General features: G+C 35.8%; 3 protein-coding genes across 4 annotated transcripts; all 3 read right to left on the bottom strand.

Annotated features, from left to right (window-relative positions):
* Nucleotides 1-238: 238 nt before the first annotated feature.
* On the bottom strand, nt 239-6,734 carry LOC121986291 (ER membrane protein complex subunit 2-like). The gene is made up of 9 exons (XM_042540168.1): nt 6,448-6,734; nt 4,723-4,787; nt 3,702-3,750; nt 2,679-2,773; nt 2,305-2,390; nt 2,148-2,207; nt 1,980-2,061; nt 610-723; nt 239-533 (listed from the first exon to the last, which is right to left on the bottom strand). The coding sequence occupies exons 1-9, from the start codon at nt 6,632-6,634 to the stop codon at nt 363-365; spliced, it is 909 nt and encodes a 302-aa protein (XP_042396102.1). The 5' UTR covers nt 6,635-6,734; the 3' UTR covers nt 239-362.
* Nucleotides 6,735-7,883: 1,149 nt separating this feature from the next.
* Nucleotides 7,884-9,474, bottom strand: LOC121987119. Its single transcript, XM_042541017.1, has 3 exons — nt 9,131-9,474; nt 8,692-9,042; nt 7,884-8,070 (listed from the first exon to the last, which is right to left on the bottom strand). Exons 1-3 carry the CDS (start codon nt 9,472-9,474, stop codon nt 7,884-7,886), a joined length of 882 nt encoding a protein of 293 aa, XP_042396951.1.
* Nucleotides 9,475-14,422: 4,948 nt separating this feature from the next.
* On the bottom strand, nt 14,423-22,000 carry LOC121986290 (protein arginine N-methyltransferase 7-like). Of its 2 annotated transcripts, none has more exons than XM_042540165.1 (14): nt 21,603-22,000; nt 19,537-19,759; nt 19,085-19,210; nt 17,868-18,032; nt 17,631-17,749; nt 17,460-17,560; nt 16,650-16,909; nt 16,304-16,540; nt 16,115-16,188; nt 15,581-15,674; nt 15,338-15,487; nt 15,171-15,245; nt 14,916-15,012; nt 14,423-14,788 (listed from the first exon to the last, which is right to left on the bottom strand). In XM_042540165.1, exons 1-14 carry the CDS (start codon nt 21,959-21,961, stop codon nt 14,643-14,645), a joined length of 2,226 nt encoding a protein of 741 aa, XP_042396099.1. In that variant the 5' UTR covers nt 21,962-22,000; the 3' UTR covers nt 14,423-14,642. The 2 variants fall into 2 exon arrangements, with proteins under 2 accessions (XP_042396099.1, XP_042396101.1); XM_042540167.1 differs by having other exon boundaries at nt 19,537-19,855; nt 21,603-21,962.
* Nucleotides 22,001-25,216: the final 3,216 nt, after the last annotated feature.

Raw genomic sequence — 25,216 nt, 5'->3', positions numbered from 1 at the left:
TCAACACAATGTGCCACATGCTACACGTAACCTTAGTAGTGAATGTCATCAATAGTCTCCCATTCATTGAAGCATTGAAGGTCCGAGACCTCGAAGAGCAAGTGTTCTAGCAATCAAACTAGAGCTAGGGTACAATGCCAAGGGTTGGCCTTGTGGTCATCATGAAGGTAGAAATTTCATAGAAAACAGGAATACAGTTGTTCTACCAATTTTCTTGTGGCGTTATGATCTGCAGAAGTAAAATTCTCTCATCTGAAACAATAATAATTTTGCAAGAGGAACTTCTACATGGTCTCTGTTCTAGCAGCATTCGAAATAACCCTAGTCCCAAAGAAGAAAGATCTAAACAAAAATATTTCAGATCAAGAACTCAGCTTCATGTTCTTAAGCATGCTGTTAAGAAGAGGCAGCTTCTTAGGAGCCCTGTACTTGTAGTCACGCAGCAGGGCTTCTGCCGCCAGAGATGGTAGATCAGAGCTCTCTTTCTCTTCCTTGCTCCGGCCTTTCGTAAGCTGGCTGATGGCAGCACTACACTGGACCAATTTGGGCATGTAATGTCAGTGATTCCGATTGTCGCAGGGAAGCTATGAGTTATCAAGGATGTCTTACCAAGCATATGCCATATAGAGCTCGAGTGTTCTTTCCTCCACTTAGGGTGATGGTAGACGCATAGTACTTTTTGGCTGTCAAGAGATTTTCCAGGCCTCCCATTGTGTAAAGTACCTGTTCAATGAAGGCAGTGAGGAGAAACCGCTTGAAGGGAAAGGTATGATATTTCAAAGCCATTGTGAATTGAGAAAAAGAAATTAGATCATCGATATCTAACCTTGCTTGAGTTGCCAATTTGCAAATTTATTTAATCTAGAATCAAAGAGAAAACACAAGGTATCATTCTAAGTCTACTCGATATAGTGCCACATGGACGGTGGGAAACTTGGATTTCTTGTCCAAGCTTACATCCGTGATGTTCCATGGAAATCAGAGATCCCATGGTTCTAACTATTGTCCTGAAATTGATATCTTGGATCTCAATTAAACAAAATTCTAGTACTTATGCTTGCGCATAGAATAAGATTAGGCTCGCTAAGTCAACCTTTCAAATATATTTTAGTTATTGTCTCTATAGTTTTCTTTGTTGCTCATTTGGTTTTCACTGAACTGAAAAATTTAATGCTACTTATCAGACATGGTAGTTGAATCTCAAGATTGACTGCTTAACCTTAAAAATCTGGTAGATAGATTGTACAGAATTTAGAAGGCATCAATCAATGAGATGACTAGGGCTGAAAAACAGATAAGTAATTTTGCATCCCATCAAAACAAGAGAACTAACACAAATAACTATAAGTCCAGCCATTGGTCTCAAATTTAAACAAGTTTAAAAAATTCACACAAACTCCCTTCACTGGATTACATTTTCGCTTGTCTGACAATCTCCTTTACATAAGACTTGAACATCTCACCAAGGCCCAAGTTCCAACTCATGGCCTATTGTCTCTACTCAACCGCATAAGAGGCACAATTAAATGGACGTTTATCCATCAAAAGTTGCCATTTTCAATGAGCACCTACTATGTCTCCACTGCTATCAAGTATATATATCCCGATTTGGGTAACCTCCCCTTACTTCCGAGACTTGACCAAGTGACCTCTAAGTCACACGGTAACAACTTTACCGTTGCACCAAGGCTCTCCTTCTATAGCAACTCCTCAAAATAATAAAACAAAAACTATCGACCTGTTAAGCACAAAATACTTCAAAAGTAGCAGTGTCCATTAAAGTAATATAAACCCTCTACATTATCACACAGAAATCAAGTGGAACTTTACTATGGTGTCCGTTTTAAATCAAAAAAATACCAAGAACAGCAAGATTATAAACCCAGAATATTCAATGCATTGTGATTCATCTGTTCATGAAAGAACAGAAATTAAACAACATGAATCAATTTCCAAGATACTAGTTGAAGGCTACTTGCCTCTGCATAAGCTAGATGATATAGAGAAACTGTTGGTTGAGACAATAGCAGCTCCTCATAACAAAAGGCTGCTTGCTTATACCTAATCGAGGAGGGAGTTACAAATATATAAATAAGCAGTAAATTTTGTTAAATGGTATTACAAGAATGACAATCAAGATGCCTCACATTTGTAGAGACACATAGATCTCAGCAAGTTCTCTCCAAGCATCATGATCTGACATAAATCTGATACAATTTCAAACAATTTGCAATGTGTTAGTAACAAAAAAATTCTACTGTAATGTAATGGAACAGATTCCTATAGTAATGGATAAATTCCCACATTTCTAAGTATTTGTTGAGAAAATCAACAGCAACTTTCAAATCTCCTTGTGCTTTTGCAATAGCAACCTTTCTCTTGTAGATTATCTGCACAATATAGGTATAAGACTTGCAATTCATTGTTCAAGAAATTCATAACAAAGTCATGACTTCTAAAGAACAAACAAATAATAAAGAAAAACAAGTAATTTTGGGGAATAACAGAGTTGCATCCAATTCCACAACTTCATAGTATCGTCATCTAACTCTAATCTAACATATGCTAACAACTCAAGCTAATAAGAATTTAACATCTGGACTTATAACCAAGTGTTTTCCATTCAAAACTCTGAATAAAACAAGAGGAGATTCAGAGATTGAGATTTGAGGCAGCACCTGATCAAGTGGGTTGTCTTCTAGAAGGCGTGCATATACTTTTTCTGCTTCAGCCCATGAATTTTCGGCCTCAAGCAGCATCCCCTCTAATCTTCCTGAGAATTTTTGCAAAAAAAAAGATAACTACTGAATGTGATAAAATTAACATTTTGCCGGTCCAAAAATCACAATACACTAAATATTGATAATAAATCACAAAAGATTTTGCATCCTCTGTGTCTTGTTTATGGAATACTATAAATTCTTTCTATTGTGTACCTATGAATTTGCTCAAGTGATATGATTTTGCAACAAGGCATTTCACAAGAGCAAACCAATGACATTCAATTGGCATTGCAAAAAGCAGGGTAGAGGTAATGGTTGAAGAATTTGAGGATCTATACTTAAGAACCTAAGATATGGTAACCCTACCTCCAGTCAACATGCTATTGACAAGAAAACAAAATGGACCCTGATTTAAGAGTTAAGACCACATGCAACCCAAAGGATGCTCAATTGCAGTACTTTGCAGGTTGGATCATGCCTCATTGCGGCAAAAGGTGATAACCGTCACCCCGAGGACCCCTCCAAGACCGCCCCAAGCACATTCGAAGGGAGTAAACCACGGGGAGTCATTCGGCTAGGCGAGGGGGCCGCCTAGCACGAGGTAAACCCCACGATTCGAACCTGAGACCTATTATGGCAACTAGTCACCCGAGTACCAACTTGGCTATGCTCGTGGGGGTGATTGGATCATGCCTCATCGTTGCATAGAAGGTTGGCTTAGCATAACCAATGAGACACAAATATTTGAAACTTCACGGCCTACTGTGCTGAATCTTTTAGATATCCTAGGGGATCAATTGAGGACCAAGAACCCCAAAATTTTGTCATAGGCTTAGCAACTTAATAAGGTTTTGATTACCTTGTTGACACCAATAAAAATAATATAGTTGCTTATTCATTTTAGTAGATGCATAACTGTTAGGTATTATGTATATTAATATTTATGAAAAACATACAATACGAATTAGAAAAACTCACCAACTCTTAGGCTTCCAGGGAATTCCTTAGAGAGAACTGCAACACAATCCTGCAAAAAAGGATAATAAGTAATTTATAGGAACTACATTCCAAGGTAAAGTTGTGATAGCTTTAACTGCAAGAAGGTTAAATGTTGAAAAATTAAAAAGAGATTGATGGAAACATGGTTTTTTTTACCCACCAATCACTCATAATTAATAACCATTAAATGCTTCTCAGACTTTCTGAAAAAAGAACTTGCAATAAAAACTTGACTCTCAGAAGGTACTTTGAGAGAAACAAAGATAATAGTCCAAGCGGCAAGCCGACAAGCATTTGTTTAATTATTCTAACAGTTAGCGCTAGTTTTCCTCATGCAAAATTTTTCATGAAAACTTGAGAGATTGAACATAACTTTTTTATGCACAATAAAAAAGGAAAAATAACACAGATTCATATACCAAGTGTAAATGGGGTCAAGTGGTTAATTTAAAAAATATTCCAAATTAATCATATAAAAGGCACATATAAAGGTGAAGGTACAAACACAAAACAAAGCTTCAAAGTACATGACACGCAAGATCATGTGTTTCTGCAAAGTACACCATGAACTATAGCTCAGTGATAAAACAACCTTCAAGGAAGGAATTAAAATTTAATTAAATTATGGGCCAAGATAAAGGATGTGCACACTCTGCGAGAAGCTATGTGTGTATGCAATCATGTGTTGCTGGTAAGTGCATCACACAACTATTGTTTAGAGGAAGTAAAAATACCTGCAAGGAAGCAAAATACAATTGGATACATAGGTAGAGATAGAAGATTTGTGTGTTAAATAAATTAATAAAATACAAATAACTATGTAGGTTGAGATAAAGGATGTGCGTGTACAAAATCATGTGGTGCTGGAAAATATATCACATAATCTGAAAGCAAGTTAAATAAACTTCAAGGAAGTAAAATATAATTAAATGCTGGTTCAGCTATAAATGTGTATGTGGACGCACATGTGGAGAGGGAGGGGGAGAGAGAGAGAGAATACCTTTGCAACATTGTGTTGCTGGCAATCAAAAGCAGCAAAGGCTACCTGCTCATAAAGAGTCCATTCTGTATTAAAAGAGAAACTGTAAATATTTTTTTCATCCACTATTCAGGTCGACTTTTCAGCATATGTGAATTTACATATGTTTGCATTGGAAACCACAGAAAAAAGGCACCATGTATAATAGTTTGAGAAGGATCGACCTTCAAAACCTATAACTTATTTCAGCAATAATATGATTAAGAAACTCATCCATGAATCATGAGGTTTTTGACATAGTTAATAACCAATTGTCAAGCTGTAATGTGACCCTAAACTGTTTCTTATCCAAATTGACACTAGCCTTGGCAGTTGAATGTGAAAGGTAAAGCTCAAAAAATTCCAGGTATCTAAAATAAGCTGGAATTGGTGTGGCTTTCCAAAGAGCTTAACAGAATATAAGATAGATGTAACCAATCTCAAACAGGATCCCAAATAGTCGAGACACTTTAGTTGTTATAATTGAATTATCATGACGTAAGTTCTCTTCATAATTCTCCAGTTAGTTATGTTTATATGCTAAATCATTTGATATCAAAAGTCAAAACAAACAAGAGAGTGACAAACTGAAATAGGAAGAAAACTTGCAACTCACTTTGGATTGTGTTGTTTCATAGAAGCAACACCATGATCCAAACCACACAGCAATATTATAATTTGTCAACCAAATTTAGTGGCAGTGAAGCCAAAAAAAAGCCTAGATATCCTCCACAATTATATCTCCAGTTGAAGATAGATTGTCAGAGAACATCCAGTGAAAGAAAGAACTACATATAACCTAATTCATGCCCAATACATGTGCCAACTAATCTACAAGTCAACTGTGGACTAGACGTTCTCATCAGAACTCAACTTAAAGCACACATGAATTATATGGTGGATACCTCAAGTTATAGTCTACAATCTGCCAGAAATGCTGGCTATTTGTGACAGCAGGTCATCAACTTAAACATTCAACCTCACTGTTCTAACCATTTGTTGAATGTTTTTTCTGTGTCTAATGGAGAAAAGAATATGCAAAATTCCAATCTAATAAGTTAGTAGTTCCATTAAAATAACATAAAGTATCATTGTGACATAAACCTGAATATCAGTAGGCTTTGTAGCTCAGCTCTTTATTTTATTGCCCAACCAACAGAAAAGTTTAGTTCCAGGAATTTACAACCTATCTAACTGCTTAAGCTGTCTGGTACGAGGTGAACTACACTGAAACAGGCACATCAATGCTACCAAAAAGTACAGCGTTTCATAGTTCCACACGAGATAGATATCAACAGAAGACTACCTATCTGATTTGATAGGAATAAATTTTCAGCTGACAAACTTTTGGCACGTGAACTGGAGTCCACAAACTGATTGGATCTACTAGCACAAATTCGAGAAAAACATTTTCCATGGCAGGGTGAGATTTTCATTCTCTTAATCGAATACCCTACTACTTTCCCCACAACAATGTCGTCCACACACCAAAACAAAAACGCATATAGCCAAAGGGGTACGTGTATTCAGGCTTCAAAAGACCGGATGTAGGCATCTCATATAGCCAAAGGGGTAGGTGTATTCAGGCTTCAAAAGACCGGATGCAGGCATCTCATCTTACAGCCCTACGATCTATGGAAGCTCGGAAGCGATATCCAATAATTATAAAGAAAACACCAACAAATTAGATCAACTAACGGGACAGACCTTCTCCTCCGAGATTAGATCGGGCCTTGGGGTCGTTCAGGATGGCGAGGCCGTGCTTTAGGACCTTGTCGGATCGCCGGGGTTTGAGCTTGCGGACAAGACAGAGGTATTCCCACGCCCCTCCGCCTCCGTTCTCCACCTGGATCTCGAGCCGATCCAACCGAGCCGCCTCCTCCGCCCCCACCATCGCCGGCGAAGTCCGCGCGCACAGAGAGGGGGACAAAAAAATCGAGAACCGCCGGCTCTGCCGGCTCTGGACTCTGATCGATAGACCAACAAAAAGAAACCCACGTACGACTTAACGGGTGATAACGCAAGGCGGACCCGGCCCGCAAGGGTATGATTTCGTGTATATTTATTTTGCACCCTAATTCATTTATCGAATAAATATAACATTAAAAAGCAATTTTTAAAATATTTATTCTATCAAGTATATCTAAAAACTATTATTTCTGGCTCATAAAAATTCTTTGTTCATTGAAATTTGTGGATTTAAACTCAATTTAAAAAAAAACGCTTGGAATTCAAAATTTATCAGAACAACCCTTAAAAGTTTTCAAACTTGTGCCATTCCCATTTGGTTCCACAACGATTGACATGGAAAATATTTCACCCGACAAAATCTAATTTAATTAGAGTTTGAAATACATCATATAATAATAAAATTCAATTATTTAATATAATAGTAAATGTACGCATTTCGATGTTAATATTGTATAAGATGATCTATTTCTAAAAGGATTAGATATTAGTAGACAACTAAAATAATATTTCAAGAACTCACATGCCATTTATCTAAATAAAACTTTAAGTTGGCCTACAAATATGATCATCAATCATCTCAATATAAATAAGTTCCTCTGCAGGTCTTACTCTCACTTTATATAATGCACATATATAATTCCTTCTCAACCGGCCTGATCAGGTAAGACACAACTCCATGAATAAATTTGTGAACAAATTCTACCGCAAAAACAAATATCTATAATCTATGTAGTCGAGAGTGATATTTCCTCTTATTCATCGTAATTTTTACTCTTCATCTTGCTATGAAATCGTCGGTGAAAAATATTCGAGGTGAGTTGGTCATCTTTTGTCATATGCAGTGGTGGATCCAGGAATTCAATCATGGAGGGGCGGCCACGATCTGAGCACGACGAATCTTTTTTGAACAGATAATAACTTCTATGTAATTAAAAAATACTTTTTAAATAACTTGTATACAGGAGAAAAAAGGTACAATATTATGAAAAGAAACTCATACAATAATATTAAAATATTAAAACAGTCTACTAACGAATACGTGACAATTGCATTCTTCGAAACACTATATTTTGAAAACGCAGTAAAATTGGCTCATTGTCGACAGTATTAAAAACATCTTTCTTAATATAGACTATCAAACTATCATTCATCCATTCATCTTCAATCCTGTTTCACAAATCTATTTTGGCAATATTCATTGCCGAAAACACTCTTTCAACGATTGCAGTAGCAACTGGAAGAAGTAAGGCTAGCTCAATCATCCGATAAACCAAAAGAAACACACGGTTCTTCATTATTTCAATCATTTTCTTTGCAAGAGCTCCCAAATCTGAAATGACTTCAAACCGTTCATCTGATCTGATGTCATTAATATATGTTTCAAGCTCTTGTTCAACCAACATACGCTCATTCCAAAAAAAATTATTCTCATAAAAATGAGTCAGATGCACTAACTTCTGTACATCAAATTTAGAGAACGAGTTCCTAGGATCAAGGCATGACATAAAAATCAACAAATTTGTAGTTGTTTCAGAGAAATGACTATCCATCTCTTGTAGAATAATATCGATAACCTACAATTTAAAAATCAAACAACAAAAGTAAAAATTAATAAATATGTTACTGTTTAAAAGAATTTAATTGACGGTAAACAAAAAAAGAATTATGAAGTTACCTCACAAAAGATTTCAACGTGGTAGTAGTGATAAAATTAACATTTTTCCATCTCTCTTCAAACAACTACGGTTGTTGATCTTATCTGCCATATTAATTATTTCAATGGAATGAGTGTTACAATTTCTTCACATCCTCAGTAAATATCTCGTCGAATCTCTCAACTTTTGCAATTTGCATTTCACATTATTAATCAAGCGCATCACATTCACAATATTTTGATCTTTCTCTTGTAGAACGGTTGACAAATGATTTGTGATTGCCAATATACGTTTCATCAATAGTAGAATAAACACAAATTCATACCTCTCCATTCTTTCAACCAAAGTTCTACTTAAACCCTTAGAAGAACGATCACCATCATCAATCAAATTTTGAAGAACCTCTATAACAGATGGCCACATTTGTTCAATACGACATAAAGTTGAATGATGAGACCCCCATCGTGTATCTCCAGGTCTAGCTAGACTAGTTTCTTGGTTTAGTCCTCTACCAGAACTAATCTCTCCTCTTTCAAGAAGTTTAACTTTTCTGTCATGTTCAAGTTGTCGAAGTTTGTCGGCCCTTTTGCAAGATGATGCAGATGTGTTCACAATCGAACCAACAATCCACATGAAATCACAAACATATTGATTTGCTTGAGCAGCATTGCAACCACTAGTTGGAGTTGATGAGCCGATGAACATACAATGCATACGGATTTTCTTTCATTATCAGTGACTTTAAGCCATTAAATTCTCCATACATATTTGAAGGACCATCATATCCTTGACCCCTCAATCTCGCCACTGACAAACCATACTTAGCAAATAAAGAGTCGATTGCCTCCTTCAAACAAGCAGCTGTAGTTGTTGCAACATGAACTACAACCATAAATCGTTCAATCACCTCTCCATGTTTGTTCACATATCCAATAACAACTGCCATTTGCTCTTTCACTGAACAGTCACGAGCCTCATCAAGTAGTAAAGTGAACCACCTATCTCCAAGATCAGCTAGAATAGCATTTGTGGTCTCAACTGCACAAGCATTCACCAATTGCTTTTGAATTTTTGGGGCAATCATTTGATTATTTCCAGGTGCATTCATTCCAACAACTACCGCAACTTCTGGACACTCTGAGCTATATCATTTGAGCAATTCTAAAAAAATTTCTCTATTGGATGATGTCGAAAACTCATCATGTCCCCGAAAAGGCAATCCTCGTAACAACAAAAATTGAATTACTTTTAAAATGGAAGTCAAGCGTTTGCGATAAGCAACTTCAAGCTCATGTTTCCTCGATGAAAATGAATACTCCACACTTTGTCTTTGATTCTTGAAACCCTCAAACTGTATTCTTGCCTCATTGTGCGCACTACCAACTCCACCTACATGCTCATTGAATTTTTCAATTGCTTTTTTCCAATTTATGAAACCAGATCTCGTAAACACATCATCTCCTCCAAACCCTAGATTACTAGGTCTAAAAAGATAGCATCAGAAACAAAAGGCTACATCCTTTGAAACACTATACTCCAACCAATCACGGTCTTTAAACCAAACATCTCTGAAACATCTATTGTCTTTAGCCATTTTTTTTCTTGAAAAATTATGGCCTCGAGGTTGACAATGGCTCATAGCAACATATTCTTTTCGAATACGATCTCTAGCACCAACATCATACTCTTCAATCAATTTTCGTAAACCAGGATCAGCAACAATTTCTACTTCACTACTCAGATTTTCAATATTTTCAAATAAAATTTACGGAGGAGGAGGAGGTGGTGGTGGTGGTTGTGGTGCAGGAGTAGACTCTTCATCTGGAACACTAGACGATTCAATTGAACTCCTAGGTCTCTTTACAAAATATTTCAACATTTTCTACAAATTATAATGTATGAGAAAAAAATATCAACATAAAGTAATGTAAACAATTTAACAATAACACAATTAAATTGTTTAACATTATTCATTGACACAATTCTTTAAAAAAAATAAAATTAATTTAGCATAAATTATCAATATTCACAATTACAATTAACTAACGGCTAATAAAAAAACTAATTATATATTCGGAGTTTATAAAAAACTAAATTACAAATTATCCAACCATTAAATATACAAAATCTAAATTTATAATTATACAACAATCAAATATAAAAAGCAACTAAACATTTAAACAATTAAAATTTTAAATTATTAATTGTATCATACATTGTAATCAAGAAATAATCAAACAATTATTAAAAAAAATAAAATAAAATCCACTTACTTGAAGGCTGAAGGCTGAAGAGGGGAGGATGTAGGGCTTTGGCGCTTTCCCGCTTTGATCGGCACTCGGAAGAGAGGAAAAAAAGCCTTTGGGCACAGGATTTTCTGGCTTTGCCGCTTTGGTCAGCGCTCGGCAGAGAGAGCGAAGAAAAAAGGGCAAGATGCCAAGATCACAAGGTTAAAAGTTGTGTGAGCGGCGGAAATAAAAAAACATAGGAGAGATAAATAAAAATATAAAAAATAAACCTTTATATAATTATATATGGAATGAAAACATGTCAATGTGGACACGTGATTGTGTCAATGTGGACACGTGGTTCACAATTAACAAAATGAACTGTTCTTCGTCTCTTCATTTTCTCCGCTTACCGTTCTGTTTTTTCTCCTGCTGCGACTGCAATTTTTTCTTCATCACTGTGAAGAGTTTCTTATCACCCCCGCGCCCCGATTTTTTTTTTTTGTTCCGTTGGCAAGGGGGGCGACCGTTCTGTTTCTTCATCCGCCCCTGGCCATATGAAATTTGTATTTAGTCAAATCAAGTAAGATTAGAGTGCAAATGTTTGCTTTGGAGGGATTAGGTCGAACACCTTTAAAATTAGTCAAATAGCAAACCCCTCCTAGCACAACACCATGGTAAGGGAATCCGATGTCAACCCAAATAGTTACCGTTTGATCCTCTATTGGGGCTCGAGCTGATACCGAATTTGGTGGAATATATGTGTTTAAGTAGCGGCCTCAGTCAAATGAATCCACATGTGAAAAAAAAAACTAGGAGTTTGCCTTCTCACCTTCTCGGACAAGTACTTGGACTATTTTACAAAAATATTTAATTAGCCTTGTTGACTAACTCTGAGAGTGGTTGGTCCGGTCCCATAAAAATTTTTAATCGATCACGAAGCGCGTATGATGGACAACTCGAAAGTCTAGCATCTTTTGATTGTACATCTTATTTGGAGGACTGAGATCAAATTATGAATACTTGAATAACAACTCAGATCTCTTATGTTTTATCATGGTGGCAAAAAATGAATACGTTCGCCCCTAGCGTCTCCGTCAACCCGTCCCACAATCAACACGGAGAAGGTAAATCACGGACGGCTACTAGCCTTTATAATAGTGACTAACACATAAAGGAGATATTTACCTCGGCTTTGTCGAGATTCGAACCCCAGACTTGATGATGATAATATTTTATGTGCTAGCCACTAGTCCCATCCGAAGGGACTTTCTTATACTTTACCATAACCATAAGACTGTAGGGATCAATATTAATATTATACTTTCGTATATACTCAATAGGGGAGGGACGGCTAACCTCTCGCACTAGTCAGACAAATCTTTTGTCCATTTAACAAAAGTGCCTAATTCTACCAAGAAAAAAAAAAGGTAAAGCCAAGTTCCTTTTGCGATTCTCTGCTTTTTCTCCTCCTCAAGTTTTTCCAGAAGTTCCGAGACTGTAACATTGACAAATGGGGCATGATGATCAATCGTCTTTCCCAACGGAACAGGCGACAGATTTTAGGGTTAATTTGTTGGAAGGATTAGGAATAGTATGGATTATATATTTATAAGTTTATATATATATATATATATATATAATTTTTTAAAACTTTCATATTAATAAAATAATATACATTCTATATATAGCAATAATTTTAGTTGAAATTAATTTAATATTAATTAAAACAATTTTAATGTTAATTAATATTATTAATTAAAATTATTCCATCTGAATTGTAATTTTTTTAGTTAAAATTGTTTATAATAAATTTAATTAGATTAAAAAAAATTATAATAAAAAAATATTTTTTTTCAGAATAATTTACTTCTAATGAGATATCCGGGAAGTGCAGCATTTCGAGTGTCCATAGGTGTCACTTCCTCTTTTTTCTTCTCCTCTTCGAGTTTTTTCTGCTTTTTTCTTCTTTTTTTTTCCCGAATTAGAATCATTTGATCTCTTCTGGGTCTCTTATACATTTTAGATGTCTTTTATCTAATAAATTCATCTAAAAAAAATATTATCTAAATTATCTCAATTCCGTATATAAATTTTACTTTTTGTAACATTTTTTTACATATTTAATTGAGTTTTTTTTTATCAAAGTTAGGAAAAAAAACATAATTAAATGCATTGATAAAATAAAAAAATACAAAAAAAAATATAATTTAAGAACAGAATTGAGAAAATTTAGATAATAATTTTTTCGAATAAATTCGCCAGATGAAAGAAATCTAAAATGCATAAGGCACAAAAAAGAATCAGGAATAAAGGACCAAAGAATCCGAACTATAAAGCTAGGTGCTTTTTCATCTGTTCTTCGAATTTTTTTCTTATATGCAATCTCATCCGGCAAGGCTTCCTCTTCTTATTCTCCTTCTTTCCAGACGAAAAGAGATGCGATCATGGAGCTTGGCTTGTTGCTCCGACAGAATGCTCGGGTATCTCGGACCAAAAATGAAACAAACCTAATTATTAGGGTTTGCATGTGGAAGGCTAAATCATTGGTGGGACACTCAAGGGACTCATTTTAAGGATGAGTCGGCTCAAAGTTGATGTTGTATCACTTTCATTAATTCACAGTCTATGCTTGATCTTTGTTAGGTTAGTTGCTCTTTTGGTCAATTGGAAATGAAGAACCTGCACGAAAATAAAATGTTCTAAGTTTGTTTCAGGCTAATCAACTTCCAAGTCTGATATGCATTAAGTTAAGTTTTAAATTATTTTCCAAGTATTAAGATCATAAACTTAATTTGATTGATGAACTTTGAATACAACAAAACAAATATCTAGTAGGTCAACAGTGATATTTTCTCAAATCAAGGCTTCCTATTTCTCAAATCAGAAATTTCAACCTCCATTTTAAGTATGGTTGTTCGCAAGGCTTTCTATTTCTTCGCCTCTACTAAGTTTTTTTCAAAATTTCCGGAACTTTAACTTGGACAAATGGGAGACGATAATTGACTGTTTGGCCAAACCTCCGTATATTTTTCTCTTTGCTTCCAAATCTTTTATGGTATCACGATAGAGTATTCAGATTATAACCCAAATATCCATAATTTGATCCCCAGCTATAATGTATTTGTAAATAAATTTTATCTAAATAGATGACGCAATCAAAGGATATTAGATTTCTAAGCTGGCGTCGCATACGCTTCCTAATTTATTCTAATGATGACTAGAAAATTTTCATAAGTCTAAATCGATCACTAAAAATAATCAATAAGATTAACTGAAATTATTATTATTATTATTTTATTTCCAAATCTTTAATGAATGCTACGATGTCTTCTAAACGTGGAGCGGCGGCTGCTGACCTTTGGTGCTCCATATAATTTTTTTTCTTTAATTCTTAAGATATGGCAGCTGCTGACGGCGAGGCAAGGTTTGAGGAAGAGATTTTAGGGTTGGAAGGATTAGGAATAGAGTGGAGTATTTATAAGTAAAATTTTCTAAGTTAATGTAATTTTGATTAAAGTTTTAAATACGAGTGGGATGGTATTTTTCAATTTTTATTTTTTTTGATATTTTATTAACCTTTCATATTAATAAAATAAATTAAATGATATGCACCCTATAGCAACTAATTGCCCTCTAGTTTTTATTGCCTCCAAATGGGCAAACTTGTTTTTCTTTTCCCCACTAAACTTCGCATTTTCACAACTAAACTTGCATAGTTTTTCCAAGTTTTTTTATTATCTCTGAGGATAGTTGCGTCCGTACTGGTTCAAAGTTACGTTGTTCAGTTCTGAAGCCATTTTAATTTTATCTAAAGAAAACTTTAAGTTTGTCTTCATATATGATCATCATTCATCAATCATCTCAATGTATATAACTTCTACAGTTCGACTCACTCACATCAAAAATAACAAGGGAACCAGTTTGAAATGAAACACATGCAAATTTACCTTCAAGATATTCAAACTTCAATTTATAATGCGTGAAAAAAGAAACGAGAAACCACTCATTTGTGAAAATGAGTATGGATAGATTATGTCCACGAACCTTATTGCAATGATGAAAAGAATGATGAGACAGTGATTTCTCCGGAAGAATGATCGAAAGACGCCTCTATCTCAACAAAACAGTCGGTCGTATTGACATTGAAAGGCTGGCTGAGAAGCTTCACTCCCTGTTTCTGGTATCTACTAGCTGTAGACAATTGAATTATAATTCAATCCAACTTTGTGCATAAATCATAAGCTCAGTCTGATGTTGAATTTCAAAGATTCAATGAATTTATCAGTTTGAATTTGATAAGAAGCAGGCGAGTTCTAACCTGGTCCAGTTGACATTACGATGGAGCCTTTTTCATCCATTACCCAGTCGATCCAGAGTACAAAACCATGGCATAGTCCCAGTTTGGAGAACTGCATCTACGTGAAGCAGAAAATAGAAATTGAATTAAGTTTCTGAACTGTGTGAGCGTTCAAATTCAGAGGATTTAATGAGCACTAATGTTTAGGCTTTCTAAGAATAATAGTGATATTCAGTAGAATGAGCTCTAAGTAATTCGAGTAAAGAAAAAGGCTACCTTTGTTTTCCCAGAACAAGAATGGATAGGATTTGTGAAATCGAACTCCATGAGTGGAAGAACACCGCTGAGTTCCTGTCATACAACTCGTATCAATAATCCAAATAAGATTAACCAGGATCTTGTGAGATATATCGAACTTTGTTTTTCAACTGTGGTATGATTACCTGAACCTCACCACACTGCCAGACATAATAAGGCAGACAAGGACCTTCGATCATTGGTGGTAAATTGCCACATGCACCCAGAGTCTCATTCACGACCGAGTGATCAAAGCCTTCAACATTTTCCAGGCAACACCGGCTTCTCCAAAGATCCTACATAGGATGGTAAAAGTGTTCTCAAATGAATGCTACAAGTTAGCATGATGCCTATTGACAATAGGAAATGGAAACAGAAAGGAAACTCACCGGAAGAGACATGGCACAAACTTTTAGTACTCCCTTAAAAGGCATGACGATGACATCTTTAGACAACACGGAGTCAAGTAGAGTCCTCTCCTTCCTAAATTAGTAAATTCACATAGGAGTGGCTAGAGAACCGGTTAGAGTTTCTTCAGGAAGCTTGTTGGTCATAATAACTAGAAATTTGATAGAAATGAGACCAAAGTACATGCCCCAATCTAGTAACAACTTAATGATTCGAAGCAACACTTTGATCTACTTGAGGTTAAACATCAAACATTGATCTAATCTAGTAACAGATTCTCATCAACCATTATGAGGAAACAATATCCTGGAATTTGAACCACATAATGGGTTACATAGATTCAAATGGTTAATAGTCAAATAAATCATTTGTTATCCACTACAAGAGTGTGTTCAAGAATAAATAAGCAGCATACCTAGCAACTACAAACTATATATTATGATCTGGTTATAAACTTGTGAATATTATCTTATGCAAACATAAAAAATAACAAGTTTTCCTAAACTCATACTTACCAAAATCGTAGGTTCTGCCATGGGAGTGCCCCTTCAGTTCCATAGTAGAATGGCTCTCCAACCAGAAGATCAACCTAAAATAAGCCCACGTGACAATTTCAGCAAGACAAGGTTACAGTTTCAGCAGTACAAAACATTTACATGAAATAAAAACTCTAGCACAATATTTAAACACAAAACAATTTTCACCTTTCTTTGTATAAGATTATTTTTAGCCAGGTTGGGTGACCTCATTCCCATAACTTTTATACGATCCATAGAAAAACCATTTGCATTGGCAACAGCTTGCAGATACTTTTCACCTTTTTCTTGTAGCCCAGGAAAACTTGAAACTATGGTTGCATTTTTGGAGAGACATGCAGTTAGAATTGTTAAGAACACACTATCATCAGCAACGACACAAAATTGAGAAGATTGTGCATGCAACTGTTACAAAAAATTTCAGATGAGTGAGATGCCACACATGTAAGAAGACAAAGCAAAAGAAATGTCTGTGTACAATAATTATGTCAATAGTAAGGTAGCAACTACTTACGATATTTCTCATAGCAGTCATTAACCCTGACCTCCAATCTCTGTCACCATACAAGGCAATTCTTTCCGGTGAAAGCTCTAGACGGCAGTCCCCATAGGTGTTGCTGTAGATCAATGAATTATCACACTTGAGGTGGTATGAAATCTTAGTTTCATCATGGGTGGCATTAAAGACAACATTTTCATCTTTGGAAACAGGAAGTCCTGGTCCTGGAATGAACCATACACATTGCTTCCAGTGATCACACCAATCTTTAGCGTCTATTCACAAAGAAATGACCATCAGCTGCTAAATTTGTAATGCATAATGCATTTGTATCCATAGTCTGGAATAGATAACTATACAAAAAGCAAGGGTTTAGCACAGATATCTAAGAATTATTTTGACACTTTGAGCAAAAACTTACAAAAAAGCATAATATATGAAGGGTGCAATCACATCACATACATAATAGGTGTAGCATTAGAAATGTCTAATGAAAAAATCCTTGAGAAATGAACATTGTGTTCAGAAATTATTAGCTTTGCCCAAAAAACAAATACATTAACCTTACTGCACAGGATCAGACACACATGAGGATAACTAGCATTCAATATAGAGGAGGTGAATTTTGATTGAGAGAATATATATTGGTCAACTAGGACCTAGTAAGAACAGGTGAATTTTAATGCATTTCTAGCTTGTATCCACAGTGATATGTACTAATTTACTACATTTAATATCATTAAGAATTTGAAATAGTGGCACTTTAAGTCATAATGGGCACTTAACCAGAATGCTTATGGAAAGAAAACAATTTACAAACATTACCAGGAACACAAGTTGCTTCTTTTATATCATCTGTCCTTGTAATCCATCTAGGAGCTGTGGTGTATACCACTGAACCTTCATAGTCCAACTGAACCACCCACCTGCAAATTGAGACCAATTTAAATCTTTGGTGCCGAGAAGAGATATATACCAGATTTGCATGACAACTACCATGAAATTACAGCATTGGCATTGCCTTCACTGCTAGCTTTTACTGATATTTTGATTTCACCATGACTCTCTGGTCGTTTCCAAAAGTCAAACTCAAAAACTTTGAAGGGCTCTGACAACTGTATGAAATTCATATTACGCAATATCTATATATACCCCTAATCTATCAATAAGCTCTATATATACCCCTAATCTATCAATAAGCCTATGGAACTTAAAAGGAAAAAAAACATATACCAGTCGTAGATCATTGAACATGGCGTCACAATGCATGGCATATTGTTGTTTTTTAATGTCCATAATCCCTTCCAAACCGGGACATGTAAGATGAACTCCATCGGATAAATTTGCTTCACCATGGAACAAATCCTGCAGCTTCTGCAGGTATGGGCTCTCAACTAGCTGGGGAATCAATATACTAGCAATGTGAGTTCACGTCTTTGGAAATTCATAGCTATTCTCTTATGAAGTTTATTGCAGAAAACCAGAAATATCATGATAATTATTTATTGAGATAAAGGCACAAGGGCAAGGAAGAAAACAACAGCCATAACAATGAGAAATCAATCAGCCATAAGGCCAAAACCATTTGGGGTTAGTTGCATGAATTTTTTATATTTTATGATACCGAAGATAGTGCCAACTAAATTAAAATTCACAAAAGATCTAGTACTCACAACTTAACAGTGAGGCTAAGTATATCGCACATGTTCTCAGAAAGAAATTGCAGTGTATATTTCTTTCAAATGAATAGACTTGAAAGTATTAGCGACAATCAACTTCCAAGTCTAATATGAATTAAGTCAATTTTAAATTATTTTTCATTCTGAAGAATTGGATACACCGTACTGTAGTTAATACTTCCATTGAACCACCAATTCGATAAGGTTAGAGTTTCTTGGCAGCATCGGTATGAATATTTTTGGTGCATCGTCTATAAGCATGATTAACAGCCACAAATTAGCAAATGCTGAGAAGGAAGACTAGGGAAACCTTAGTGTCATTGTGGAGCAATTTTCCTCTTCCAAAAAGTGGGAAGTTATTGAACGTCAATATTTCATGAAGTTAATTGAATAATGTAAACCAGCCAAAGTGTGTTCTAGGAAGGGGAGCCTTGGCGCAACAGTAAAATTATTGCCATGTGACCAAAAAGTCACGGGTTCGAATCCTGAAAACAACCTCTTGCAAAAAGCAGGATAAGGCTGCGTACAGATCCTTCCCCGGGACCCCGCATGGCGGGAGCTTCGTGCACCAGGTTGCCCTTTTTTAGCCAAAGTGTGTTCTAGCAGGCAAAGTATTTGACATTATGGACACTTTCCTCTTCCTCATATAGGTCATATCTTTGCAAAGCAAGCTAAGCAACAGGAGAAGCATAGTAATTTCAAGCAAAATCGCCAAGATCCTTCAACAGGAAGTAGCATATCACCCAACAAACCAAGGAAAAAAGCATCTACCTGTCCATAGGTAGTGGCACGATATGGAACAGTTTGTGGGTTCTTGATGAGTAGCATATCATGAGCATGTTGTAGAGTTGGTATCAGTCCTTCTCCCAATAATTCTGAGTCTAATATCTCACTAACCTACACAAATAGTTAATAATAGTTAATACAGAGAAAGAACTGTAGAACAGCACGTTTAATCATATCAATGGGTTCTTCAACATTAACAAAAAATGAATTTCATAAAAACATTTGAGGACACAAGGACACCAAAAAATAAATCTCACATAAAGTAGCAAATCGCAGGAAGTAACAAGTTGAGACAACCTTTTTGTTGCTCAATCTTATAGTTTATTTCCTGTTCCGAAATATTTGAGTGAACAAAATGGTAATGGACAACTGCTTGTAATATATTTCTTTCTCTAATATAAACATCACTACCCTTAATGGACTTTGAGAAAACCTACCAACACAGCTGCTCGTGATTCAAGGTCCACGCCAACAACAAGCTCATCAGATCGCTTGTGAAAGACCTTTATCTTCTTCTCCATCTTATTTCCCCGCAATACTCTACGCATTAGCTTCCCCATGGGAAGGTAAGACTCACAAGCTGACACAGTCGCCACTGAGGATTCACCAAATTTCTCCATCGTGCGTGCTGCCAACATTGACAATAGGCCAGTTCCAGCTCTGCAAGCACAATGTAATTTATTTCACAGCTTTGGCATCACTCTACATCTTGTACTGAGCCTAAATCCATAATTGAATTATCTCAATTTATCTTCCCTGCATTGGAACCCAAATTAAAATTAACAATCTATTGTATTCCTACTACAATGTCGCTTTTGCTACTATTTTATGTTAATATGCCTCACTGATGAATAACCAGTATTGTTTTAAAAAGCAGTATGAAATTCTAAAAAAAAATACAACATTAGTGCACTTCACATTTATTATCAATCTAGCCCATGAAATTATTCATGGACAGCCTGATGATTTTCACATGACTCCTATGAAAAAAATTTATAAAAATGTGTTAGGTGTTGCAAGGAACCAAGGTCCATAAGATGTCATTATTTCAATAAAATCATAAAGTATACTCAAAGCTAAATATAATAGAAAAAATTGCATATTCTCAGATCTAATAACACCCACAATTTTTTTCCATGTTTATTCATAGTGTAACTTCTAACTTCGAGTAATGGAGTTTTTAGTTACTTTCAAAAATCTTGAGAATGAGAAAGATGAGAAGAGAGAAGGATGCATTTTCACTTTCACTTTTGCCAAAGGATAAATACAGACAAGATGTGAATTGGCCGTGAGAAGTCACTCCTTTGTTCAAAGAGTGAAAAACCATCAGATCAGGATAGAGCAAGATTGATGTGCTACATAGATTTGATTCATGCAGACATATGATCAGTTGGCATTGTATAGGTCCCTTCTGAAATGAGAGGCAATAGCCAGCTACCATGTAGAACTAGAGTTGATGGTAATGAGTTTTCTAGTGAAACATGGATTTCATATTTGCCCTAGAATCCTCATACTATGTAAAAGAGCAAGGAAAACAAAGTTCGAATTTTTAGAAGATCAGATTTGAAAACCAAGCAGATTTCTGCTTTGCCTAAGGGCTAAACCCAGTAAAGCACTCAAGCAAAGCTGGCAAAATGCTTGCCTAAACATGTCCAAGACACTTATGCCATGCCTTGCCTGCCTTGTGCACCTAAGTGAGTCCTACTTCTTAACAAAACTATGGGCATCATTGAGTATTAGAGACAACCAACACCAGAGTTAGAAATAATAAGTGCGAAGTGTGATTGTTATGCTATCAGGCTTATGACATAAACAACTCTAGTCCAAGAAAATCCAAACCAATTGGTCAGACCATAAAAAAGTAGGAACCAACCCTTAGAAATCTCTGATCATCTTATTATAACAATAAATTGCCTATTTTTTATTTAAGGACGGAAAAGCATTAGAGACCTATTTAACTATAGTAGATACACAAAAAGTCCATTTTTCATAAGAATTACTGCATTGAACTGAAAATAAGGAGAAATTCTTGTTGAGGTCTTCGATTGCTCATCATTATGCCCCCATAGGCTTAGCTGAGATGGTAAGTGGATGGCAGATTTGCCTAATGAGCGAAAGGTTGAATCCCGGGGCTGGCGGGGTGTAAATCGCTGCACCCGGCACAACTCGCCCTCCCATCCATCTTACCTCTCAGTCACAGTCACCGTGGTTTACCTCCGTGATGGTCCTGGGGTGGGCTGACGGGGCACTGGGGGCACGCGTAATCACCTTTTGCCCAGTCAATTACTCACCATTACGATTCATTGCGTGCTTATAAACCTTGACATTACAGTGCAGCCACAATTGTCCGGGTAAAAAGGAGACAACTTGTGCACTGGCCTCGAAGGTCATATTAGGATTTAGAGAGAAAACATTTTAGGAAGCCTACGGCAATCATTTCGTTTTCGATACAAATAAAGACGCATCTAGAAATGTAGAAGATATCAAGCGCGAGAGAAATCACCCGATGTCAAGGACGTGGCAAGGACCCTTGATCGTCTTCTCAATAGCCGCTCGGAATGCCCGATTCCGACAGGAATCATTGAGCATATCGAGGTAAGAGGTGGTGGCCAGAAGGCACTTAGCACCATGCTTACCCTCCCCTCCCTCTCCCTCGCCTCCTTCTTCAACGACTATCCACTCGGAATCCCCGGTAAGGGGGTCGCGCCGGAGCTGGAAAACCCGGGTCGAGAAACTGGTACAGCTGGTGCTCATTTCTCGGACGGCGACGAACCTTGCCGATACTCGGCCGTGGAAGGGCGGCGGCCGGACAAGGGAAGAGGAGTAGATCGCCGCGCCGAGCCCGGCGAGAGAACTCTTCATCAACCTAGCGAGTTGGGCTTGTGGCCCTGGCGTTTAGGGTTCACAAATAGGACAGCGGCTACGCGCAGGGCCGAGTGACTGCCGCTTTGTTGGGCTTTATTTGGGCCAGAGTGGAACTCAAATTCCTGTCTACATATATTTATAGTGCTGGCCTTTATTTGGGCCAGGAGAGTTGGGCTTCGGGTCCTTCCGTTTAGTGTTTCTTTGTTTAAAAAGAAAATTCTTTTATGACAAATATTGCTCGTTTATTATTAGTTGTTCGAGGAAATTGTCGGATTATTTTTTATATTTAATTTATTCGTTTAAAAAATTTCTCATCTATCAACGTGCATGGCTCGTACTTTTAAACGTGTATTCACCGTCTCAATTCTCAAATATTCACATACTTTATAAAAAAAAATATGTCCCTTTTCTTTTTTTTTATTTAGTTTTTTATCTTTGCATACTTAAAAAAAAAGATGTTAATGAATCTGTATTTTATAATAATAAACAAAATCTTAATTTATATCGGATAGTTTAAAACAACTTAAAAAATGACAATGCGACTGTTAAAAATATCATTATAATTTATGATAAATATAATGATAACAAATTAGTTAGTAAAAAGTATAGATATATTATTGTGAATCCTCCATCATATAACTCTATTATAGGAAGGGCTTCTATATTGATGAAAATTATTGGGTGTTATAATTATCAATTGGTGTTAAAATTAATGTGAGGATATATTAAATCCAACGTGTCATTGAACTCGTTTAAAAAGTAAATGTGTTCAAAGATTATATATATATATATATATAATATCTGACTGTGCACGTATCAAGTGAGAGATATATGAGAGGGCCACCTGGATGTCCTCCCATATTTTTTTATTAAAAATTTAAAATTTTTAAAAAGGTTAAAATAAAAAATATATATATTTATTTAATGTAAAATAAGAATAAAGAAACATGAGTAGACAATAGAACTTACACAAAAATGAGTATTAATGTTAAAATGAAGATAAGAAAATTAATATGTTAATATAATGTGTATGTGATATGTGGATAACAATAATGAATGTTAATGTTAAAATGAATATCAGCTAATGAATGTGTTAATATAATGTGTATGTGACATGTTGACCTATATTTTTTTGATAAGGTGGTGGATGCTATAACACCCACCAATATGAATACTCTTGTAGTAACTCAACTCGATAACAGTCGTATTGTTCAATTGTCATTTGAGTGTCATATCTTAAAAGATGATTCACCCACCTTAATCTTTTTTTTATCATTAGTTCCACGGTGGGATGAAGAAAGTAATTCACATTAACAATTAATCGAGCGATATCTTTAAATGGGAGGAATTTTATTCTCAAATAAATTATTTCCCTAAGATTCAATCTCTACCCTCATATGATAATCTATCATCCAAGTGCGAGCTCAACTGTGCCAGTGGTGGGCACCATTTGAGTGTCATGTTTTTATCGCAACAAAAAGGAAATAATCCTCGCCTAGGGACCCTTTAAGATTGTCCCAATCAATCAGGAAGAAAGATAAATAATAGGGTTTCATTCAGCATAGTGATCCTTTGCATGAGGTCAGATAACCCATGACACATTTCGTACACTTTAAGAATTAACTTCATGATCTATTATAGCAACATTACATGTCTCCAGGGCGTAGCACAGCTGAAGGTGCATAGTTTCGTAGCTGAGAGATCTAGGGTTTGATCCTCGGGATGTGATTACCTGGAGTTAGCGTCCCGGCCATGCGCTTTCAGCTGTGCACCTATATTTACTTCCCTCCATATCTATAGGACCGGCTCTAGGAGGATCACTGATGTAATAGTTCCATATTTTTTTTTATAGCAACATTACATGTATTAACCACCTATATCAGTTTACGAGGGCAAGTGTTATGTTTTATCTATGTGAAATGTTCCTCCTAGGTGGTTAGCATGTTAACCCTTGGCTATATATAAGTAGGTAAATTCGTCTAATAAAAGTAGCACATACAGATAGTAAAATAACCTATGAATCATTTTAATTATCATATTTTTAAAAATTAGAAGAATTATTAGTATTTAGTATTTTTTTAAAATAAAAATGGTGCATCTTAAAGTTAATAAAGTGTCTTTCATTTTATTGTTAATTCAGGAATTTAATGTTAATAAGTTCTGAAGGCATTTTATCAATGTTAAAACTACAGGACTATTTTATAAAATAATAACAATACTGAAGGATTTTTTTTCTGGAAAAAATGAAATGTTGAGGAGTAAAATGAAAGTTTATCTTTAAAAACTAGGAGGAAGAGATTGAAGAGTTTCAAGTGGTCTTCAGGGAAATAGGTGCATATGTATAAAAACAGGTTTAAGAGGAAAAGACTCTCAAACAGAATGTCAAACACATACATCGTAGCTAGGAGTCTGTCCTCTACAATCGAGGTAAATCCCTTGATCATCACTCAATTCACTTACATGGTAATGCACTCAAAGTAACTCACACCCTCACAACCAAAGTCAAAACAACAACTAATCACTCACTCACAGCATATCACACAACACCATGACCATAAAACAAAGTCAAACTAAACACCGCTCACTTACTCACACAACACCATGACATGCAATTCAAATGACAATCAAACAACGAGAGCAAGCATAACCAAAGTGTGGAGCAAGTGATGTTCGGCCATAGGAAATCACGGATATGAGCAATTGTACGAACAGTGGCTTTAAAACACGGACAGCAAATAGAAAGCATCCTCTCATAGAACGTCGTCCCACTTTTAGCAAGTGGTCAGCTATCGAGTTTGTCGTGTCTTTACCGCGAGCAATTTGCTGCGGACTAGATAGATCCTTATGGTGAATCTATAAACCCTCTTGAACTTTTTGGCAAAGCCCCGACCATCAACGGATTTGGTGTTGTCTTTACCGCGAGCCGTTTGCTGCAGACTAGATAGATCATTATGGTAGATCTATTCATCCTCTTGGACTTTTTGACAAAGCCCCAACCATCAACGGATTTGGTACTGTCTTTACTGCGAACCGTTTGTTGCGGATTAGATAGATAAATTACGATAGATTTATTCACCATCTCTCTTATTCCCCTAACACAAGACATGCATCTATTCATCATCTCTCACAAGTCAACATTTTGACTCTCACCACCAATCACAAGACATGTATAAGTTAACATTTGAACTAGTTTGCATATACTCAAGTCTTCAACATACCTTACATGCACACACACAAATCGTGAGTCTTCAA

This window comes from Zingiber officinale, chromosome 5B, assembly GCF_018446385.1.
Source record: "Zingiber officinale cultivar Zhangliang chromosome 5B, Zo_v1.1, whole genome shotgun sequence".
NCBI classification, from domain to species: Eukaryota; Viridiplantae; Streptophyta; class Magnoliopsida; order Zingiberales; family Zingiberaceae; genus Zingiber; species Zingiber officinale.
The sequence above is the reverse complement of the archived record's forward strand: the minus strand, read 5'-3'. Positions and strand labels throughout refer to the sequence as shown.

Coding starts and splice junctions, on each gene's coding strand:
- LOC121986290 (XM_042540165.1), bottom strand. CDS start 21,961: ATGAAGAGTTCTCTCGCCGGGCTCGGCGCGGCGATCTACTCCTCTTCC. Junction 16,189..16,303: donor ATAATCTTATACAAAGAAAG/GTGAAAATTGTT, acceptor GGCTTATTTTAG/GTTGATCTTCTGGTTGGAGA. Junction 15,675..16,114: donor TGGCAGAACCTACGATTTTG/GTAAGTATGAGT, acceptor TTACTAATTTAG/GAAGGAGAGGACTCTACTTG.
- LOC121986291 (XM_042540168.1), bottom strand. CDS start 6,634: ATGGTGGGGGCGGAGGAGGCGGCTCGGTTGGATCGGCTCGAGATCCAG. Junction 4,788..6,447: donor ATCTAATCTCGGAGGAGAAG/GTCTGTCCCGTT, acceptor CTTTTAATACAG/AATGGACTCTTTATGAGCAG. Junction 724..1,979: donor ATCATCTAGCTTATGCAGAG/GCAAGTAGCCTT, acceptor TTCATTGAACAG/GTACTTTACACAATGGGAGG.
- LOC121987119 (XM_042541017.1), bottom strand. CDS start 9,474: ATGAATGCACCTGGAAATAATCAAATGATTGCCCCAAAAATTCAAAAG. Junction 9,043..9,130: donor TATGATGGTCCTTCAAATAT/GTATGGAGAATT, acceptor AACTCCAACTAG/TGGTTGCAATGCTGCTCAAG. Junction 8,071..8,691: donor TTGGTTGAAAGAATGGAGAG/GTATGAATTTGT, acceptor TAATGACATCAG/ATCAGATGAACGGTTTGAAG.